Source organism: Coregonus lavaretus (genome assembly GCF_964263955.1).
Source record: "Coregonus lavaretus genome assembly, contig: SUPER_35_unloc_1, whole genome shotgun sequence".
In the NCBI taxonomy this organism is placed as follows: domain Eukaryota; kingdom Metazoa; phylum Chordata; class Actinopteri; order Salmoniformes; family Salmonidae; genus Coregonus; species Coregonus lavaretus.
In genome coordinates this window covers 4,792,330-4,809,470 of record NW_028167181.1, presented here as the reverse complement: position 1 = coordinate 4,809,470, position 17,141 = coordinate 4,792,330, and the positions used below count along the sequence as shown (strand labels likewise).

Below are 17,141 nucleotides of genomic sequence, written 5' to 3'. Positions count from 1 at the left end.
ATATTTAGTTGCACATCTGTAAAAGGTATGATACTGACAGTAATATATGTAGGTACACCCAAAGATCAGTACCATGTACAGTATACACCAGGACTTCATAGTGGGAAAATGAGTTATGACTGCCAGAAGTATTAACACACATGCGTTTCACTAAGACATTATTATTGCCATTTTTCATTTTTAAATACTGTTAGAATCTCTCTCTCTCTCTCTCTCTCTCTCTCTCTCTCTCTCTCTCTCTCTCTCTCTCTCTCTCTCTCTCTCTCTCTCACTCTCTCTCTCTCTCTCTCTCTCTCTCTCTCTCTCTCTTCCTCTCTCTCTCTCTCTCTCTCTCTCTCTCTCTCTCTCTCTCTCTATCTCTCTCTCTCTCTCTCTCTCTCTCTCTCTCTCTCTCTCTCTCTTCTAAAACATATGTTCATAACAACTACATAATTTAGCTTTTTGTTTTGCCCTCTTCCTTTGATAATCATCAACCTTATATAAGGTAACATTGTATACCACAACATCCGACCAGTAGGGTTAGGGAGAGATCCCAATATCCACACTTTGCTTGGCATCGGAGGAACCTTAACAAGGGGTGAACCAGCGTGCTTTATAGGGGAGTCAGCTGATGGTGTGGGCTACATCCAGCCCGCTGCTTCTCCTTCTCACTCCAGCACGGCGGTAGGGGGAGGGCGCGCGCAGCACTTGGGCCGTCTGACATTTTTCATCATGGACCTGAAAACGTTCTGCTGCCTCCTCTTGTTTTTCCTGCTGTTGGCGTCGTCCGCGGCGATGGTGGCGGGCGAGTCGGGCACCACCGGCGGCACTGAGATGGACTTCCTGAGTGATGACTGGGTCACGACCTTCTTCTCTTGCTCTTTGATCTTACACTGCAGGTGGCTCTGGATGGCAAAGCCCAGGGACTCGGGGTCAACGGATGCTCCGTACACCTCCCAGGTCATCCCCTGCTCGTCCCACAGCACATCATGCACGCTCTTCTCTCCTTTCTGTTTCCCTTCCTCATCTTCTTCCTTCCTCTCTGGCTCCAGCTGCTTCTTCTTGCCCAACAAAGCCTTAACTCCCCCGACCCCCTTAACGATGCTCTCCTTCGCCGCTTTCACTGCCGTCTTGGGTTTAGTGTCCTCTGCTTTTTTGGAGGTTGGTGTTGAGGCCTGGCTGGGCTTGGTGACGGAAGAAGCTGACTGCGAAGGAGGAGGAGCAGCCTTATTGTCAGAGGATTTGGTCTTGCTTGCGGCAGTTGGCGACGAGGGGGGTGATTCTAGTTTTGAGGATGGAGCTTTAGCAGAGGGAGGCTTGGCAGCCTGCGTTGGCACGGCCTGCGCTTCATTAGACACTGTTGGTTTCTCTGCTGCATTGGGCTTGGATTGGGAGTCTGCTGCTGCCTTCTCGCCTCGATGCTGGTGATGATTCGCGTTAGCTTCAGGCTCGTTTTGGCTGCCGCATGGCTCGATGTTGATCTGGTAGACGGGCTGCAGAGGCGGGAGCGCTCCTCTCTGCTGGATGTTGCATAGTGCTGCTGCCCCCCCAACCGCCGGATCTTTAGGCTTGGCCCCCAGCCTGGCGACCTCTGCATGGAGGGCCGCCACCGCCTCCTCTGCATGAAGCACCACCCCGGCACTCTGACTGGAGCATGACCCCGCCTCCAGGGTCAATCGCTCTGACCCGGACCTGAGACCTGCGGTGTAGTTAGGCGGTGGGGGGCATGATAGATTGCTGCCCATGTGAATCTGGTGTGAGGGCACCTGGTAGACCACAGACAGGCTCTCAGCTGCTGCTTCCTCCCTCAGGGCAGCACCTCTGTTGGTGGACTTGTAGGGCGGGGGCAGAGGAAACAGGCTGGGGCTGGTGGAGACCGCCCGGCTGCACACGTTAGCCACCGCTTGGACCTCCACGTCTTGGCCCTGCTTGCTATGGGTGGGGGTGGCGGTGGGGGTGCGGGTCATGGTGGAGGCCTCCCGGTATAGTTTGCAGTGGGCTTTCTGTTGCATCTCCTCCGAGGCCGAGGCAGTCTGGACGGCTTCGTCTGCCACCTGTGCTGCATGGTGGGCAGGCTGCTGGCTCTGGCTCCGTTGGGCCTCAGGCTGCTGGTTCTGGATCTGTTGGGCCTCAGGCTGCTGGTTCTGTTGGGCCTCGTTGGGTGACGAGGGAGGATCCTTCTGTGATGGAGACTCTGACGATGCCGCCTGCAGGTGTTTATCTAAGGAGATCTGTGTGTTTGCTACTGGAGTAGGTTTTAAATCCTTCTTCTCGGGAGGTGCCGGACTTGAGGCCTTATTCTTAAGCCCTACGTTTGCCTTGCTGTCTGATGATGGAGGCGCGATGGGGATGGTGGTGGCAGCATTGCCAGGAGCTACTTCAGTCTCCTTGGTCTGTTCCGGCTGCGATGTCTCTGCCGTTTTATTATATTCCGTTTGGGAGGGAGGGTTCTGAGAGTTTGTCTCGGGCGTGTTTCTTTTAGAGGCCTGTAGAGGGCGTTCTGATGGAGTAGGGTTGGTGGTGGTGGCGGTGGCGGTGGCCGAGCTAGGTAAAGGTGAGGGACTCTGTGTTGTAGTACTATTATCAGCCTCTTTTGATTTGAAGGGAGGCGGAGCAACCTTGTTTGTGGTCACTGCAGCGCCCTCTGCCTTACCTTGTTTGGGAGTCGTCAGAGACGTCAGCGCTTCAGAGGACGAGGTATGCTTTGGATCACAGGTCTGAGGGAGATGTTGATTTGGTGTGTTTTTGTCGTCACCTACTACCAGTGACTCCTTATTAGCTACTGCAGAGACGGCTGTAGCGCTCTGTACTGCTGTGGGCTCTGGTGCTGGCTGGGGCACCGCACACCCCTCCCCCGTCCCCGCACCACCGGGCTCTTTCGCTCTGCAGTAATCTGTCTGCGCGTCAACCTTTGATGATGTAACGGCGGACGACAGGCCGGCCTTACAGAAATGCTTCTCCTTCTCCTCGTCGGTGGCTGTGGGGGTTAACGCTGTCAAATTGGCGTTGCCGTCCCTATGGCCCTCTGCCGTCGCCTCGGTTACACTCACACCTCCTCGACATGTCAGAACCATCTGCTGCTCTACTCCAATCACATGCTCCGATGGCGATTTCCCTCCGTCGCCATTGGTCGAGAAAGGTGTGTTGGTGTTGGACCCCACCCCTCCGCTGACCGGTTGTCCATTGCCTGTTGATTGGATCCTGGAGGTTGTATTGGTGGATATCAGACACAGGTTATCCTGTGTGTGTTCTGTAGGGGTAGGTGTAGGGGCAGGGCAACCCTGGGTGAGGTTGAGGTTAGGTTCCTTAGCCCAGTTGGCGTTAGACTCCTGGTTTCCCAGAGTGTCCACTCCAGCCAGCTGAGGGACCATTTGGACTGTCACTGTCCTTTTTGGGTTAGTTCCCATTCTGTATTGAGACAGTCCTCTTACTCACTTCTACTGTAGGGATCCAAAGTCGAACCAGGTGTCCACAATCCTATCCCTGTCTATTTGTGTAATTACCTATAAAGTAGGAAAATAGAATAGTTTTAGTTTCAAAGAAGAAGTATGAACAATACATTAGATCATTCCATGTAGATAATAATATTATACTATAAGTCTTATATTAGTAGAGGATGATGATCTTGGTAATGTCTTTCTCACTCTTGCATTTTACATCATGACCTCAAAGGTGATATCGAATACCCAAAAAGACGTGAGACTTTATTAGAATTGTTTTATAAACAGAAAGACATTTTAACTTGAAATTAGAAAACCAACATGATGAGCAATGAGGAACTGTTATACCGCAGTGTAGATCACTCCAAAAAACATTTATGGATATTTTTATTAACTAGACTTTCATCCTCGAGACCAGACATCAGATCGAGAAGTGACCAATGAGGCAATACACTGAAACGATGGGAGTTGACACACCTTCGCTTATTCCTGACTCCCAGTATTACATTTACATTTTACATTTGAGTCATTTAGCAGATGCTCTTATCCAGAGCGACTTACAGTTAGTGAGTGCATACATTATTTTTTTAGTATCCATCACAATAAAGACTGTGCGCCAACTACCGCATCAGAACTGAATGAATAAACTGAATCTGTAAACAAAGCAATAGATAATAGCAATAACTCCAAATTACTAACAATAAGCCAAAGGCAATGCTGCTTCAAAACTGACCTAAACTGTTTTGCTGCTCAGAGATCGTTGGCCTTTCCTGTTTTCATTCCAGTAAGTACATTTCATTTTTATGTGTCTCTGATGACTGCAAACTGATTTGAAATGATGGACCATGAGCACTCCAAGTCCCTTTGGATCAGAGAAGATAGATCAATGCCAAAACTAAGATTAACTATGCCACAATTCTTGCTCAAAAACTAATGGAATATGAAAGACGACAGTAATCTCAAACACTTACTACACACTTCAACAAGCTTGAGTGAATTAAATTATATATTGAATTATCCTTAAGTTGGGACAGAGGCATTGACTTTGCAATCACAACAAGTGAAAGCAATAGTGTAGCCTTAGTTACACGTTTGATTTTACCATTTAAAAAATGTATATAACCCAATGCCCCAGGGCAGTGATTGGGGACATTGCCCTGTGTAGGGTGCTGTCTTTCGGATGGGACGTTTAATGGGTGTCCTGACTCTCTGTGCTCACTAAAGATCCCACGGCACTTATTGTAAGAGTAGGGGTATTAACCCCGGTGTCCTGGCTAAATTCCCAATCTGGCCCGTCATACCATCATGGCAACCTAATCTTCCCCAGCTTCCAATTGGCTCATTCATCCCCCCTCCTCTCCCCTGTAACTATTCCCCAGGTCGTTGCTGTAAATGAGAATATGTTTTCAGTCAACATACCTGGTAAAACAAGGCTTAAATAAAGAGCTATCAGACACTTAATTTGAGCCAGTTTCCTACAGCAGGAAAATAATCCAGCAGTAACAGGAAATGTTAATTATTTTGTGGACTATAATTAATGGAAATTTTTGTAGGGGTTGATACATTTTTCATTAGGGCAAATCAAGCCAGAATTTTCAAAGTGGAAATTGCAAACTTTAGAATCCTTTTTAAAACTAAAATAAAGAGCGATCAAATTAAGATCCTACATCTGTATGACATAAGTCCTTTTAAAAAGTTCTGAAATGAGCCATCTGCTAGCCTCAAACACAGACCTCCGTGTGTTTGTTTCTCTCTTCTGTTGCAACATCTCCCCTGAAGCTACAGCAACAGAGCTGTTTATTGTGGACATAGATAAGACATTAAACCATTTTGGGGATATTTCAAATGCCCTTCAATTAGCCCATTGGATTTTTCCAATATTCTTCATTCATCATAGAGTCAAAGAGTTTGTTCATTTTCGACTCTGTGATCTTATTTTCCTCGTCATCATTCTCCAGGTTATGGCATTTAAAAAGCAATCCTCATTAATAACAACGTAAATGTCTTCTCGACGGTTATCCTTATCCTTCTAAATCAGACACTTTAGTTACTGAATGTCCTAGCCAGGCTACTAAATATTCCATTTGGAATTGTAGGCTCAAATACATCAGAGTGTATTGGCTTGTATGTAGGCCAAACGCACACACCATCCGAAAATACATCTCAAGCAGCGTCTAAGCCTGCAGCTGCAGACTCCAGACAGAGAGAAATAGAAAGAGTGAGTGAGCAGCGGCCCACTCAAAAAGAAATCAGATTTATGAAAGGTACTAACTAAATGGCCATGGTATTTTTAGTACAGAAGGAAAACAGGATGGCTTGTATAGTCCTGAATGCTTGAGATGTGATTTGTCAGATTGGATTTTCCATGCCACACAGTTGGCAAACGTGTACAGTATATTTGCACTATAAGAAAGTGACCTATTACTATGGCACCACTCTCTGGCTGCCTTGACAAGTGGCTCTGGCTGTCAGACGAAATCATATCCAACCCCTTGGAGGTGTGAAGTGATATGCTGGTTCCCTGTGCAGTCGTTCTTCAATGGCCGACCGCGCTTTCAGGAATCAACTCTCCTGTAATAGTTGAACCAGGCTCGTACAGTGCCGAAATGAAGAAAAGGAACCAGAGCGACTCAGCACTCACACAGACAGACTGTGTGGGACTCCTTTAACTGTCACTGATAACGTTCACGTCCTATAAAATGATGTTATCCATCAAGACTATGTAGTTTATCTCAATCAAAATTAGATGATGACTTCAAGCATCTGTTGTTCTGGAATTCTGTGTCCTGGGGTGTTGTTTTTAGGCCTCACTATAAATCATCATCATCATCATTAAGTGTTTTCTCAGCCAAGGAAAGGTTAGTCTTCTTTTGGGCGTATCCAAATTGCCAGAACCTGTGACCTTATATTTTCTGCACAAAACAATAAATAGGCCCGTTCTGCACAAAACAATAAATAGGCCCGTATTCATAAAAAGTAAGCGTGAGAGTTAAAATGCTGATCTAGGATCCGTTTAGGATCAATATTCCATATAACAAAACTGTGGGTTTAAGTTTCTCTGTGTCAGAGTGCATTTTGAGGGGAGAGGTAGAGGGATACACTAGTCACTTCTTTATTCAGGGCCCATATTGATTCATAAAGCCCCTCAGAGTAGGAGTGCTGATCTAGGATCAGGTCCCATCTGTCCATGTAATCTTCTTCATTATGATCTAAATGACTAAACGGATCCTAAATCAGCATTTTTACTCTCACGCTTACTCTTAATGAATATTGGCCTTGGTTACTTGAAGCAGGAGGCGACTGTATCCTACAGGAAGGGGTCAGTGTGTCCTCTGCCTCATGTAGAGTAGCTGTGGGGTCTCCCATCAGGAGTTCCATCACCCCATGCTAATATCGAAGATGAGCGAGTCTCAAACTATTCATTTGAGACACGGGAGCATATAAATACGACTTTGTTATTAGATTTGTCTTGTTTCTTATTTCGATGGGAATTCAGTGGAATAAACCAAGCAGATCAATCAACAAGGTGGTAAATAAGATCCAGTGAGGTACACTACATGACCAAAGGTATGTGGACACCTGCTCGTCGAACATCTCATTCCAAAATAATGGGCATTAATATGGAGTTGGTCCCCCCTTTGCTGCTATAACAGCCTCCACACTTCTGGGAAGGCTTTCCACTAGATGTTGGAACATTGCTGCAGGGTCTTGCTTCCATTCAGCCACAAGAGCATTAGTGAGGTCGGGCACTGATGTTGGGCGATTAGGCCTGGCTTGCAGTCGGCGTTCCAATTCATCCCAAAGGTGTTCGATGGGGTTGAGGTCAGGGCTCTGTGCAGGCCAGTCAAGTTCTTCCACACCAATCTCGACAAACCATTTCTGTATGGACCTAGCTTTGTGCACGGGGGTATTGTCAAGCTGAAACAGGAAAGGGCCTTCCCCAAACTGTTGCCGCAAAGTTGGAAGTACAGAATCGTCTAGAATGTCAATGTCATTGTATGCTGCAGCACTACGATTTTCCTTCACTGGAACTAGCCCGAACCATGAAAAACAGCCCCACACCATTATTCCTTCTCCACCAAAATGTACAGTTGGCACTATGCATTGGGGCATGTACCGTTCTCCTGGCATCTGCCAAACCAAGATCTGCAGTCAGACTGCCAGATGGTGAAGCGTGATTCATCACTGCAGAGAACGCATTTCCACTGCTCCAGAGTCCAATGGCGGTGAGCTTTACACCACTCCAGCCAACGCTTGGCATTGCATATGGTGATCTTAGGCTTGTGTGCGGCTGCTCGGCTATGGAAACCCATTTTATGAAGCTCCCGACTAACAATTATTGCGCTGACGTTGCTTCCAGAGGCAGTTTGGAACTCGGTAGTGAGTGTTGCAACCGAGGACAGACTATTTTTATGCATTTCAGCACTCGGTGGTCCCGTTCTGTGAGCTTGTGTGGCCTATCACTTCGCGGCTGAGCCGATGTTGCTCCTAGACATTTCCACTTCACAATAACTGCACTTACAGTTGACCGGGGCAGCTCTAGCAGGGCAGAAATGTGATGAACTGACTTGTTGGAAAGGTGGCATCCTATGACAGTGCCACGTTGAAAGTCACTGAGCTCTTCAGTAAGGCCATTCTACATTGTCTATGGAGATTGCATGGCTGTATGCTCGATTATACACACCTGTCAGCAACGGGTGTGGCTGAAATAGCCAAATCCATTAATTTGAAGGGGTGTCCACATACTTTTGTATATATATATATATATATATATATATATATATATACAGTGGGGAGAACAAGTATTTGATACACTGCCGATTTTGCAGGTTTTCCTACTTACAAAGTTCAAGATGACGGTCAATCACCCTCGGTCTGGGGCTCCATGCAAGATCTCACCTGGTGGGGCATCAATGATCATGAGGAAGGTGAGGGATCAGTCCAGAACTACACGGCAGGACCTGGTCAATGACCTGAAGAGAGCTGGGACCACAGTCTCAAAGAAAACCATTAGTAACACACTACGCCATCATGGATTAAAATCCTGCAGCGCACGCAAGGTCCCCCTGCTCAAGCCAGCGCATGTCCAGGCCCGTCTGAAGTTTGCCAATGACCATCTGGATGATCCAGAGGAGGAATGGGAGAAGGTCATGTGGTCTGATGATACAAAAATAGAGCTTTTTGGTCTAAACTCCACTCGCCGTGTTTGGAGGAAGAAGAAGGATGAGTACAACCCCAAGAACACCATCCCAACCGTGAAGCATGGAGGTGGAAACATCATTCTTTGGGGATGCTTTTCTGCAAAGGGGACAGGACGACTGCACCGTATTGAGGGGAGGATGGATGGGGCCATGTATCGCGAGATCTTGGCCAACAACCTCCTTCCCTCAGTAAGAGCATTGAAGATGGGTCGTTGCTGGGTCTTCCAGCATGACAACGACCCAAAACACACAGCCAGGGCAACTAAGGAGTGGCTCCGTAAGAAGCATCTCAAGGTCCTGGAGTGGCCTAGCCAGTCTCCAGACCTGAACCCAATAGAACATCTTTGGAGGGAGCTGAAAGTCCGTATTGCCCAGCGACAGCCCCGAAACCTGAAGGATCTGGAGAAGGTCTGTAAGGAGGAGTGGGACAAAATCCATGCTGCAGTGTGTGCAAACCTGGTCAAGACCTACAGGAAACGTATGATCTCTGTAATTGCAAACAAAGGTTTCTGTACCAAATATTAAGTTCTGCTTTTCTGATGTATCAAATACTTATGTCATGCAATAAAATTAAAATTAATTACTTAAAAATCATACAATGTGATTTTCTAGATTTTTGTTTTAGATTCCGTCTCTCACAGTTGAAGTGTACCTATGATAAAAATTACAGACCTCTACATGCTTTGTAAGTAGGAAAACCTGCAAAATCGGCAGTGTATCAAATACTTGTTCTCCCCACTGTATATATAGTGTATATTATTGCTAATCAATACAATATGGTGGTCCAAACAGGACATAGATTGTGTGAACACCTGACAGAATCATTCATTGGTAATAAATTAGGCTAATACTGATATTACTGATAAAACAGCTGAAATACTGTTTTAAAAGCCCAATGCAGTAAAATAAAAAGTTATTTTCCTGTGTTTTATATATATTTCCACACTATGAGGTTGGAATAATACTATGACATTTTGAAAATGATTATAATGCCCTTTTAGTGTAAGAGATGTTAGAAAACACCACCTGAAATTTATGCCTGCCTGGTGACATCACCATGGGTAAATTAGTTAATAGACCAATAAGAAAGAGAGTTCCAAACCTCTCTGCCAATAATTGCTAGTTTTTAATTTCCCCCTCCCAACTCAAACCACTCCCAGACAATCCTAACAAAATTCTTGCTTGAGAAATTGCTCTTTGCTAAGAAGCTATTTTTGTTTATTTTTGACAATTTTTATTGAAAACAATCACAGTAAGGTACTTAATTTTTTCCCAGAAATGATTTGATATTGAAGAAAAAAATGCATTGGACCTTTAACACCGAATAATTGCACATTCTACATTTGCAAAATAAATACATTCAATATGTTCAATGTGTACAGTACAGTAGGATAAAATATATCTAGGACTACTGAGGTTTCCCCCCTCTTGAGCTGACTGACATATTACATATAGATTACAATCAATCACGATACAATAGGTGAGTTGGGGGAATGGACCATGACAATTTAATGGTCATATCATATCTCATTCTGAAATAGTAATTTGTAGGCTTCATCTGTGGGTCTCACTGGAGACGCCATTTATTGAAAATACAATTTCATAGACTAGTCAGTGACCAGTGACTAGAATGCATGGACTTGGAGATGGAGATAATGTAGCTTAGACATACATCAACTTTACCGTATATGACATAAATTCAGTTAGAAGCATCACATAGGCTAATGTAAAGAATATCCTCCTTTCTCATCTATTTCACGTATCAATTCTACTACACATTTAGTCGGCCTATTGGCTACCCAATCCGTATATTGCTGTGAACGTGGCTATGCATTCGTCATATAAGGGTCTCCTCTCCCGAGAAAAATATCCCTACTGCAATTACAGTTTCAACCCCAGACAATTATCTCATGATGTAGCCTACAAGTGAATTGATTTAGAAAAGACAACAATATCATAGCCATGACAAAACAAAGGGATGTATGGATGAATGCAATGAAAAGATACTGTCAGGTGAGAGAAACAACATCATAACCATGTCAATTGACGATGCACTGCCCAACCCCACTCCTAATAACACATATATAGGAATTTCAGGACACCACTGCGGCTTTACAGTCATATTTGACCTTGCGGACGAATTCATTATTTGTACACTTATTATCTTAATGACACTTTATTCAGACAAAGTGGAAACAGCTTACCTGGTGCGGTGTAGTCTCCGTATCATATCATATTCGGGTTTGATTACTGCGCTATTTAGCCACTGTTTGTTTCCACGGTGCGGCTGAGGCACCCGGCTGAATTTCAATGAAATAATTTCAAGCAGGTCTGGGTGACATAAAGCCGCGCCTTCGATCGGAGCGGGTCGGAATATAGGTCTGATCAGAGGAGGTAGCCTAAATGATAATTGGTTCAAGCGTGTAATATCGATTTTCTCCGAGGGTCTAGCGAAGATGTGGCTGTGCGCTATGACTCATGCTTGTTCGGTTGGGTCCTCCTCCTGTACGAACAGTTATCATATCAAACTTGCTTTACGCTTCACGGAGCAATAGCCTACATTGTCATTGGAGCTAGCAAATCGTGGTGTCACCTCTCTCTTTCTGCGAGATCGTGCTGTCCCAGGGGATGTCCACACTGCATTGTTTTCGGGATGCTCAATTACTGTAAAATAAAATAAAATAATGGAAACAAGCATGGTATGAAAGAGAGGAGGAGACAGAGTTGTAGAGACATCAGACATCAAACATAGAGAAAGCAACATTTAATTACATATGACAGGCTAGTTATTTCATGCTCTGGTATCATCCATTTTCCACATTAAAAAAGTACGAAATTATGATAAGCTTTTGGAGCATTGGTCACTATATCTCGAATCCTTGTAGACTACATACTGCATTGCTTGGTGAATGGTGAAAACAATCTATAGGGTACAGACAGTGTCACTGCAGCACTCTGTAGTGTTGTGTTGAGGCAGTGACTCTCCATTTCCCTCACTGGATATGGATGTGACTATGCATGCATTTGCACTGAAGGGGAAAAGTCCAACCCTGATATCACCCCATTGAAGTTGAAACCTTAAAGGCCCAGTGCAGTCAAAAAAGTAACTTTCCTGTGTTTAATATGTATATATATTTCCACAAAAATAATACTGTGAAATTATGAAAATGATGATAATGTAAAAGCTGTTTGAAAGACCGCCTGAAATTTCAGCCTGTTTTGGTGGGATGGAGTTTTGGCCTTCTGTGGTGACATCACCATGTGGTAAATTTACATTTACATTTTCGTCATTTAGCAGACGCTCTTATCCAGAGCGACTTACAAATTGGTGTATTCACCTTATGATAGCCAGTGGGACAACCACTTTACAATTTTTATTTATTTTTATTTTGGGGGGGTGGGGTAAGGGGGGGTAGAAGGATTACTTTATCCTATCCCAGGTATTCCTTAAAGAGGTGGGGTTTCAAGTGTCTCCGTAAGGTGGTGAGTGACTACGCTGTCCTGGCGTCGTGAGGGAGCTTGTTCCACCATTGGGGTGCCAGAGAAGCGAACAGTTTTGACTGGGCTGAGCAGGAACTGTGCTTCCGCAGAGGTAGGGGGGTCAGCAGGCCAGAGGTGGATGAACGCAATGCCCTCGTTTGGGTGTAGGGACTGATCAGAGCCTGAAGGTACAGAGGTGCCGTTCCCCTCACAGCTCCATAGGCAAGCACCATGGTCTTGTAGCAGATGCGAGCTTCAACTGGAAGCCAGTGGAGTGTGCGGAGGAGTGGGGTGACGTGAGAGAACTTGGGAAAGTTGAACACCAGACGGGCTGCGGCGTTCTGGATGAGTTGTAGGGGTTTAATGGCACAGGCAGGGAGCCCAGCCAACAGCGAGTTGCAGTAATCCAGACGGGAGATGACAAGTGCCTGGATTAGGACCTGTGCCGCGTCCTGTTTAAAGCAGGGTCGTACTCTACGAATGTTGTAGAGCATGCACCTACAGGATCGGGTCACCGCCTTGATGTTAGCGGAGAACAACAGGGTGTTGTCCAGGGTCACGCCAAGGCTCTTTGCACTCTGGGAGGAGGACACAACGGAGTTGTCAACCGTGATGGCGAGATCATGGAACAGGCAGTTCTTCCCCGGGAGGAAGAGCAGCTCCGTCTTGCCGAGGTTCAGCTTGAGGTGGTGATCCGTCAATGAGTTAATAGACCAATAAGAAAGAGAGTTCCAAACCTCTCTGCCAATAACAGCTAGTTTTCAGTTTTCCCCTCCCCACGCAAACCCCTCCCAGACTGTCCTACCAAAACCATTATTTAATTTTTTTTACAATTTTAATTGAAAACAATCACAGTAAGGTACATAATTGTTACCCAGAAATTATTTGATATTGAGATAAAAACGGCTACATTGGACCTTTTAATTACGATTTCAACACACCACACCATATACAGTGGGGAAAAAAAGTATTTAGTCAGCCACCAATTGTGCAAGTTCTCCCACTTAAAAAGATGAGAGAGGCCTGTAATTTTCATCATAGGTACACGTCAACTATGACAGACAAAATGAGGAAAAATAATCCAGAAAATCACATTGTAGGATTTTTAATGAATTTATTTGCAAATTATGGTGGAAAATAAGTATTTGGTCAATAACAAAAGTTTCTCAATACTTTGTTATATACCCTTTGTTGGCAATGACACAGGTCAAACGTTTTCTGTAAGTCTTCACAAGGTTTTCACACACTGTTGCTGGTATTTTGGCCCATTCCTCCATGCAGATCTCCTCTAGAGCAGTGATGTTTTGGGGCTGTCGCTGGGCAACACGGACTTTCAACTCCCTCCAAAGATTTTCTATGGGGTTGAGATCTGGAGACTGGCTAGGCCACTCCAGGACCTTGAAATGCTTCTTACGAAGCCACTCCTTCGTTGCCCGGGCGGTGTGTTTGGGATCATTGTCATGCTGAAAGACCCAGCCACGTTTCATCTTCAATGCCCTTGCTGATGGAAGGAGGTTTTCACTCAAAATCTCACGATACATGGCCCCATTCATTCTTTCCTTTACACGGATCAGTCGTCCTGGTCCCTTTGCAGAAAAACAGCCCCAAAGCATGATGTTTCCACCCCCATGCTTCACAGTAGGTATGGTGTTCTTTGGATGCAACTCAGCATTCTTTGTCCTCCAAACATGACGAGTTGAGTTTTTACCAAAAAGTTCTATTTTGGTTTCATCTGACCATATGACATTCTCCCAATCCTCTTCTGGATCATCCAAATGCACTCTAGCAAACTTCAGACGGGCCTGGACATGTACTGGCTTAAGCAGGGGGACACGTCTGGCACTACAGGATTTGAGTCCCTGGCGGCGTAGTGTGTTACTGATGGTAGGCTTTGTTACTTTGGTCCCAGCTCTCTGCAGGTCATTCACTAGGTCCCCCAGTGTGGTTCTGGGATTTTTGCTCACCGTTCTTGTGATCATTTTGACCCCACGGGGTGAGATCTTGCGTGGAGCCCCAGATCGAGGGAGATTATCAGTGGTCTTGTATGTCTTCCATTTCCTAATAATTGCTCCCACAGTTGATTTCTTCAAACCAAGCTGCTTACCTATTGCAGATTCAGTCTTCCCAGCCTGGTGCAGGTCTACAATTTTGTTTCTGGTGTCCTTTGACAGCTCTTTGGTCTTGACCATAGTGGAGTTTGGAGTGTGACTGTTTGAGGTTGTGGACAGGTGTCTTTTATACTGATAACAAGTTCAAACAGGTGCCATTAATACAGGTAACGAGTGGAGGACAGAGGAGCCTCTTAAAGAAGAAGTTACAGGTCTGTGAGAGCCTGAAATCTTGCTTGTTTGTAGGTGACCAAATACTTATTTTCCACCATAATTTGCAAATAAATTCATTAAAAATCCTACAATGTGATTTTCTGGATTTTTTTTCCTCAATTTGTCTGTCATAGTTGACGTGTACCTATGATGAAAATTACAGGCCTCTCTCATCTTGTTAAGTGGGAGAACTTGCACAATTGGTGGCTGACTAAATACTTTCTTTCCCCACTGTACAGTACCAGTCAAAAGTTTGTACACAACTACTCATTCAAGGGTTTTTCTTTATTTTTACTATTTTCTACATTGTAGAATAATAGTGAAGACATCAAAACTATGAAATAACACATATGGAATCATGTAGTAACCAAAAAAGTGTTAAACAAATCAAAATGTATTTTAGATTTTAGATTCTTCAATGTAGCCACACTTTGCCTTGATGTCAGCTTTACACACTCTTAGCATTTTCTCAACCAGCTTCACCTGGAATGCTTTTCCAACAGTCTTGAAGGAGTTCCCACATATGCTGAGCACTTGTTGGCTGCTTTTCCTTCACTCTGCGGTCCAACTCATCCCAAACCATCTCAATTGGGTTGAGGTCGGGTGATTGTGGAGGCCAGGTCATCTGATGCAGCACTCCATCACTCTCCTTCTTGGTCAAATAGCCCTTACACAGCCTGAAGGTGTGTTGGGTCATTGTCCTGTTGAAAAACAAAGGATAGTCCCACTAAGCGCAAACCAGATGGGATGGCGTATCGCTGCAGAATGCTGTGGTAGCCATGCTGGTTAAGTGTGCCTTGAATTCTAAATAAATCACAGACAGTGTCACCAGCAAAGCACCCCCATACCATCACACCTCCTCCATGCTTCACGGTGGGAACCACACATGCGGAGATCATCCGTTCACCTACTCTGCATCTCACAAAGACACGGCGTTTGGAACCAAAAATCTCAAATTTGGACTCATCAGACCAAAGGACAGATTTCCACCGGTCTAATGTCCATTGCTTGTGTTTCTTGGCCCAAGCAAGTCTCTTCTTCTTATTGGTGTCCTTTAGTAGTGGTTTCTTTGCAGCAATTCAACCATGAAGGCCTGATTCACGCAGTCTCCTCTGAACAGTGTCTGTTACTTGAACTCTGTGAAGCATTTATTTGGGCTGCAATTTCTGAGGCTGGTAACTCTAATGAACTTATCCTCTGCAGCAGAGGTAACTCTGGGTCTTCCTTTCCTGTGGCGGTCCTCATGAGAGCCAGTTTCATCATAGCGCTTGTTGGTTTTTGCGACTGCACTTGAAGAAACTTTCAAAGTTTCTCTTTGCTTATTTGAGCTGTTCTTGCCATAATATGGACTTGGTATTTTACCAAATAGGGCTATCTTCTGTATACCACCCCTACCTTGTCACAACACAACTGATTGGCTCAAATGCATTAAGGAAAGAAATTCCACAAATTAACTTTTAACAAGGCACACCTGTTAATTGAAATGCATTCCAGGTGACTACCTCATGAAGCTGGTTGAGAGAATGCCAAGAGTGTGCAAAGCTGTCAAGGCAAAGGGGGACTACTTTGAAGAATCTAAAACATATTTTGATTTGTTTAACACTTTTTTGGTTACTACAAGATTACATATGTGTTATTTCATAGTTTTGATGTCTTCACTATTATTCTACAATGTAAAAAATTGTAAAAATAAAGAAAAACCCTGGAATGAGTAGGTAGCTTAGTGGTTAAGAGCGTTGTGCCAGTAACCGAAAGGTCGCTGGTTCTTATCCCCGAGCCGACTAGGTGAAATATCTGTCGATGTGCCCTTGAGCAAGGCACTTAACCCTAATTGCTCCTGTAAGTCGCTCTGGATAAGAGCGTCTGCTAAATGACTAAACTGTAAATGGTCAAATGTGCCATCGGAATATATTGACACATATAGATACGTATAGATGTCATATAGATATAGTTAAAGACACCTAGATAGATACATCTATATCATAGGTAAAGGATCCATACATGCAATGTTTTTCTTGCCAAAACATTTGTGGTTAAAAATGGGTGATTGACATGGCTGATTCCATATTCAAATATGAACACACTACTAATTCAAGGAATTTGTCTAGCTGTTAAACTTAATCCCCATGACCAGTGACCATGGTGGCTTTAGGGAAGTATTTTCACCATACATCTTATGCAACATCCGCACCTTTGTGTGGAAAGTATAGGAAATGCAGCTGTTGTAATAGGCTAGTGCCCTCAAATTCAACTCTGGACCTCGAAGCCAGTTCACTTATTTTTTTTCATTGTTCCCCTCTAATCGGGGACTGATTTAGGCCTGGTACACCAGGTGAGTGCAATTAATTAGCAGGTAAAAAAAGTTTACTCCAAATGCTGTTGAGTTCCGTTATGTTCTTAAATGGAAGTTGTAGTTCAGTCGTGTCTCTCTTTTTTTTTTTTAAGTGTCTGGAAGTAGTTGGAAGGAACCCCGCAAACTTCACTCCACTATAGAGCATGGAAGAATCAATCATTTATAGATGTGCAGCTTGTGCCAAACCCAGACTATTCAGATTGGAATGGCAACATGTGGAAACCATACAATTAAAAGGAACTACAACTTACGTTTAAGAACCCAACAGCTTTTATGTCACGTTGAAGAGCGTTTGGGGTACACGGTTTCTGTTCTGTTGCAACATAATCTGCGTATTGAATACACCCCAGGATTGCATCAGCTCACC

General features: G+C 44.5%; 1 protein-coding gene across 6 annotated transcripts in view; it reads right to left on the bottom strand.

The window, feature by feature from the left end:
• Nucleotides 1-369: 369 nt before the first annotated feature.
• The window catches only part of gprin3b (GPRIN family member 3b), a 263,036-nt gene continuing 246,264 nt past the window's right edge, over nt 370-17,141 (bottom strand). For 2 of the 6 annotated variants that reach the window (XM_084188591.1, XM_084188590.1), the window contains exons 2-3: nt 10,825-11,284; nt 370-3,482 (exon numbers count right to left, since the gene is read on the bottom strand). In XM_084188591.1, coding sequence (XP_084044717.1) covers nt 648-3,386 — 2,739 coding nt within the window. In that variant the 5' untranslated portion in view covers nt 3,387-3,482; nt 10,825-11,284 and the 3' untranslated portion in view covers nt 370-647. Of the gene's footprint in view, nt 3,483-4,152; nt 4,626-10,824; nt 11,285-17,025; nt 17,108-17,141 lie in introns of those variants that run through there. The other 4 variants (XM_084188592.1, XM_084188593.1, XM_084188594.1 and 1 more) reach the window with 4 other exon arrangements.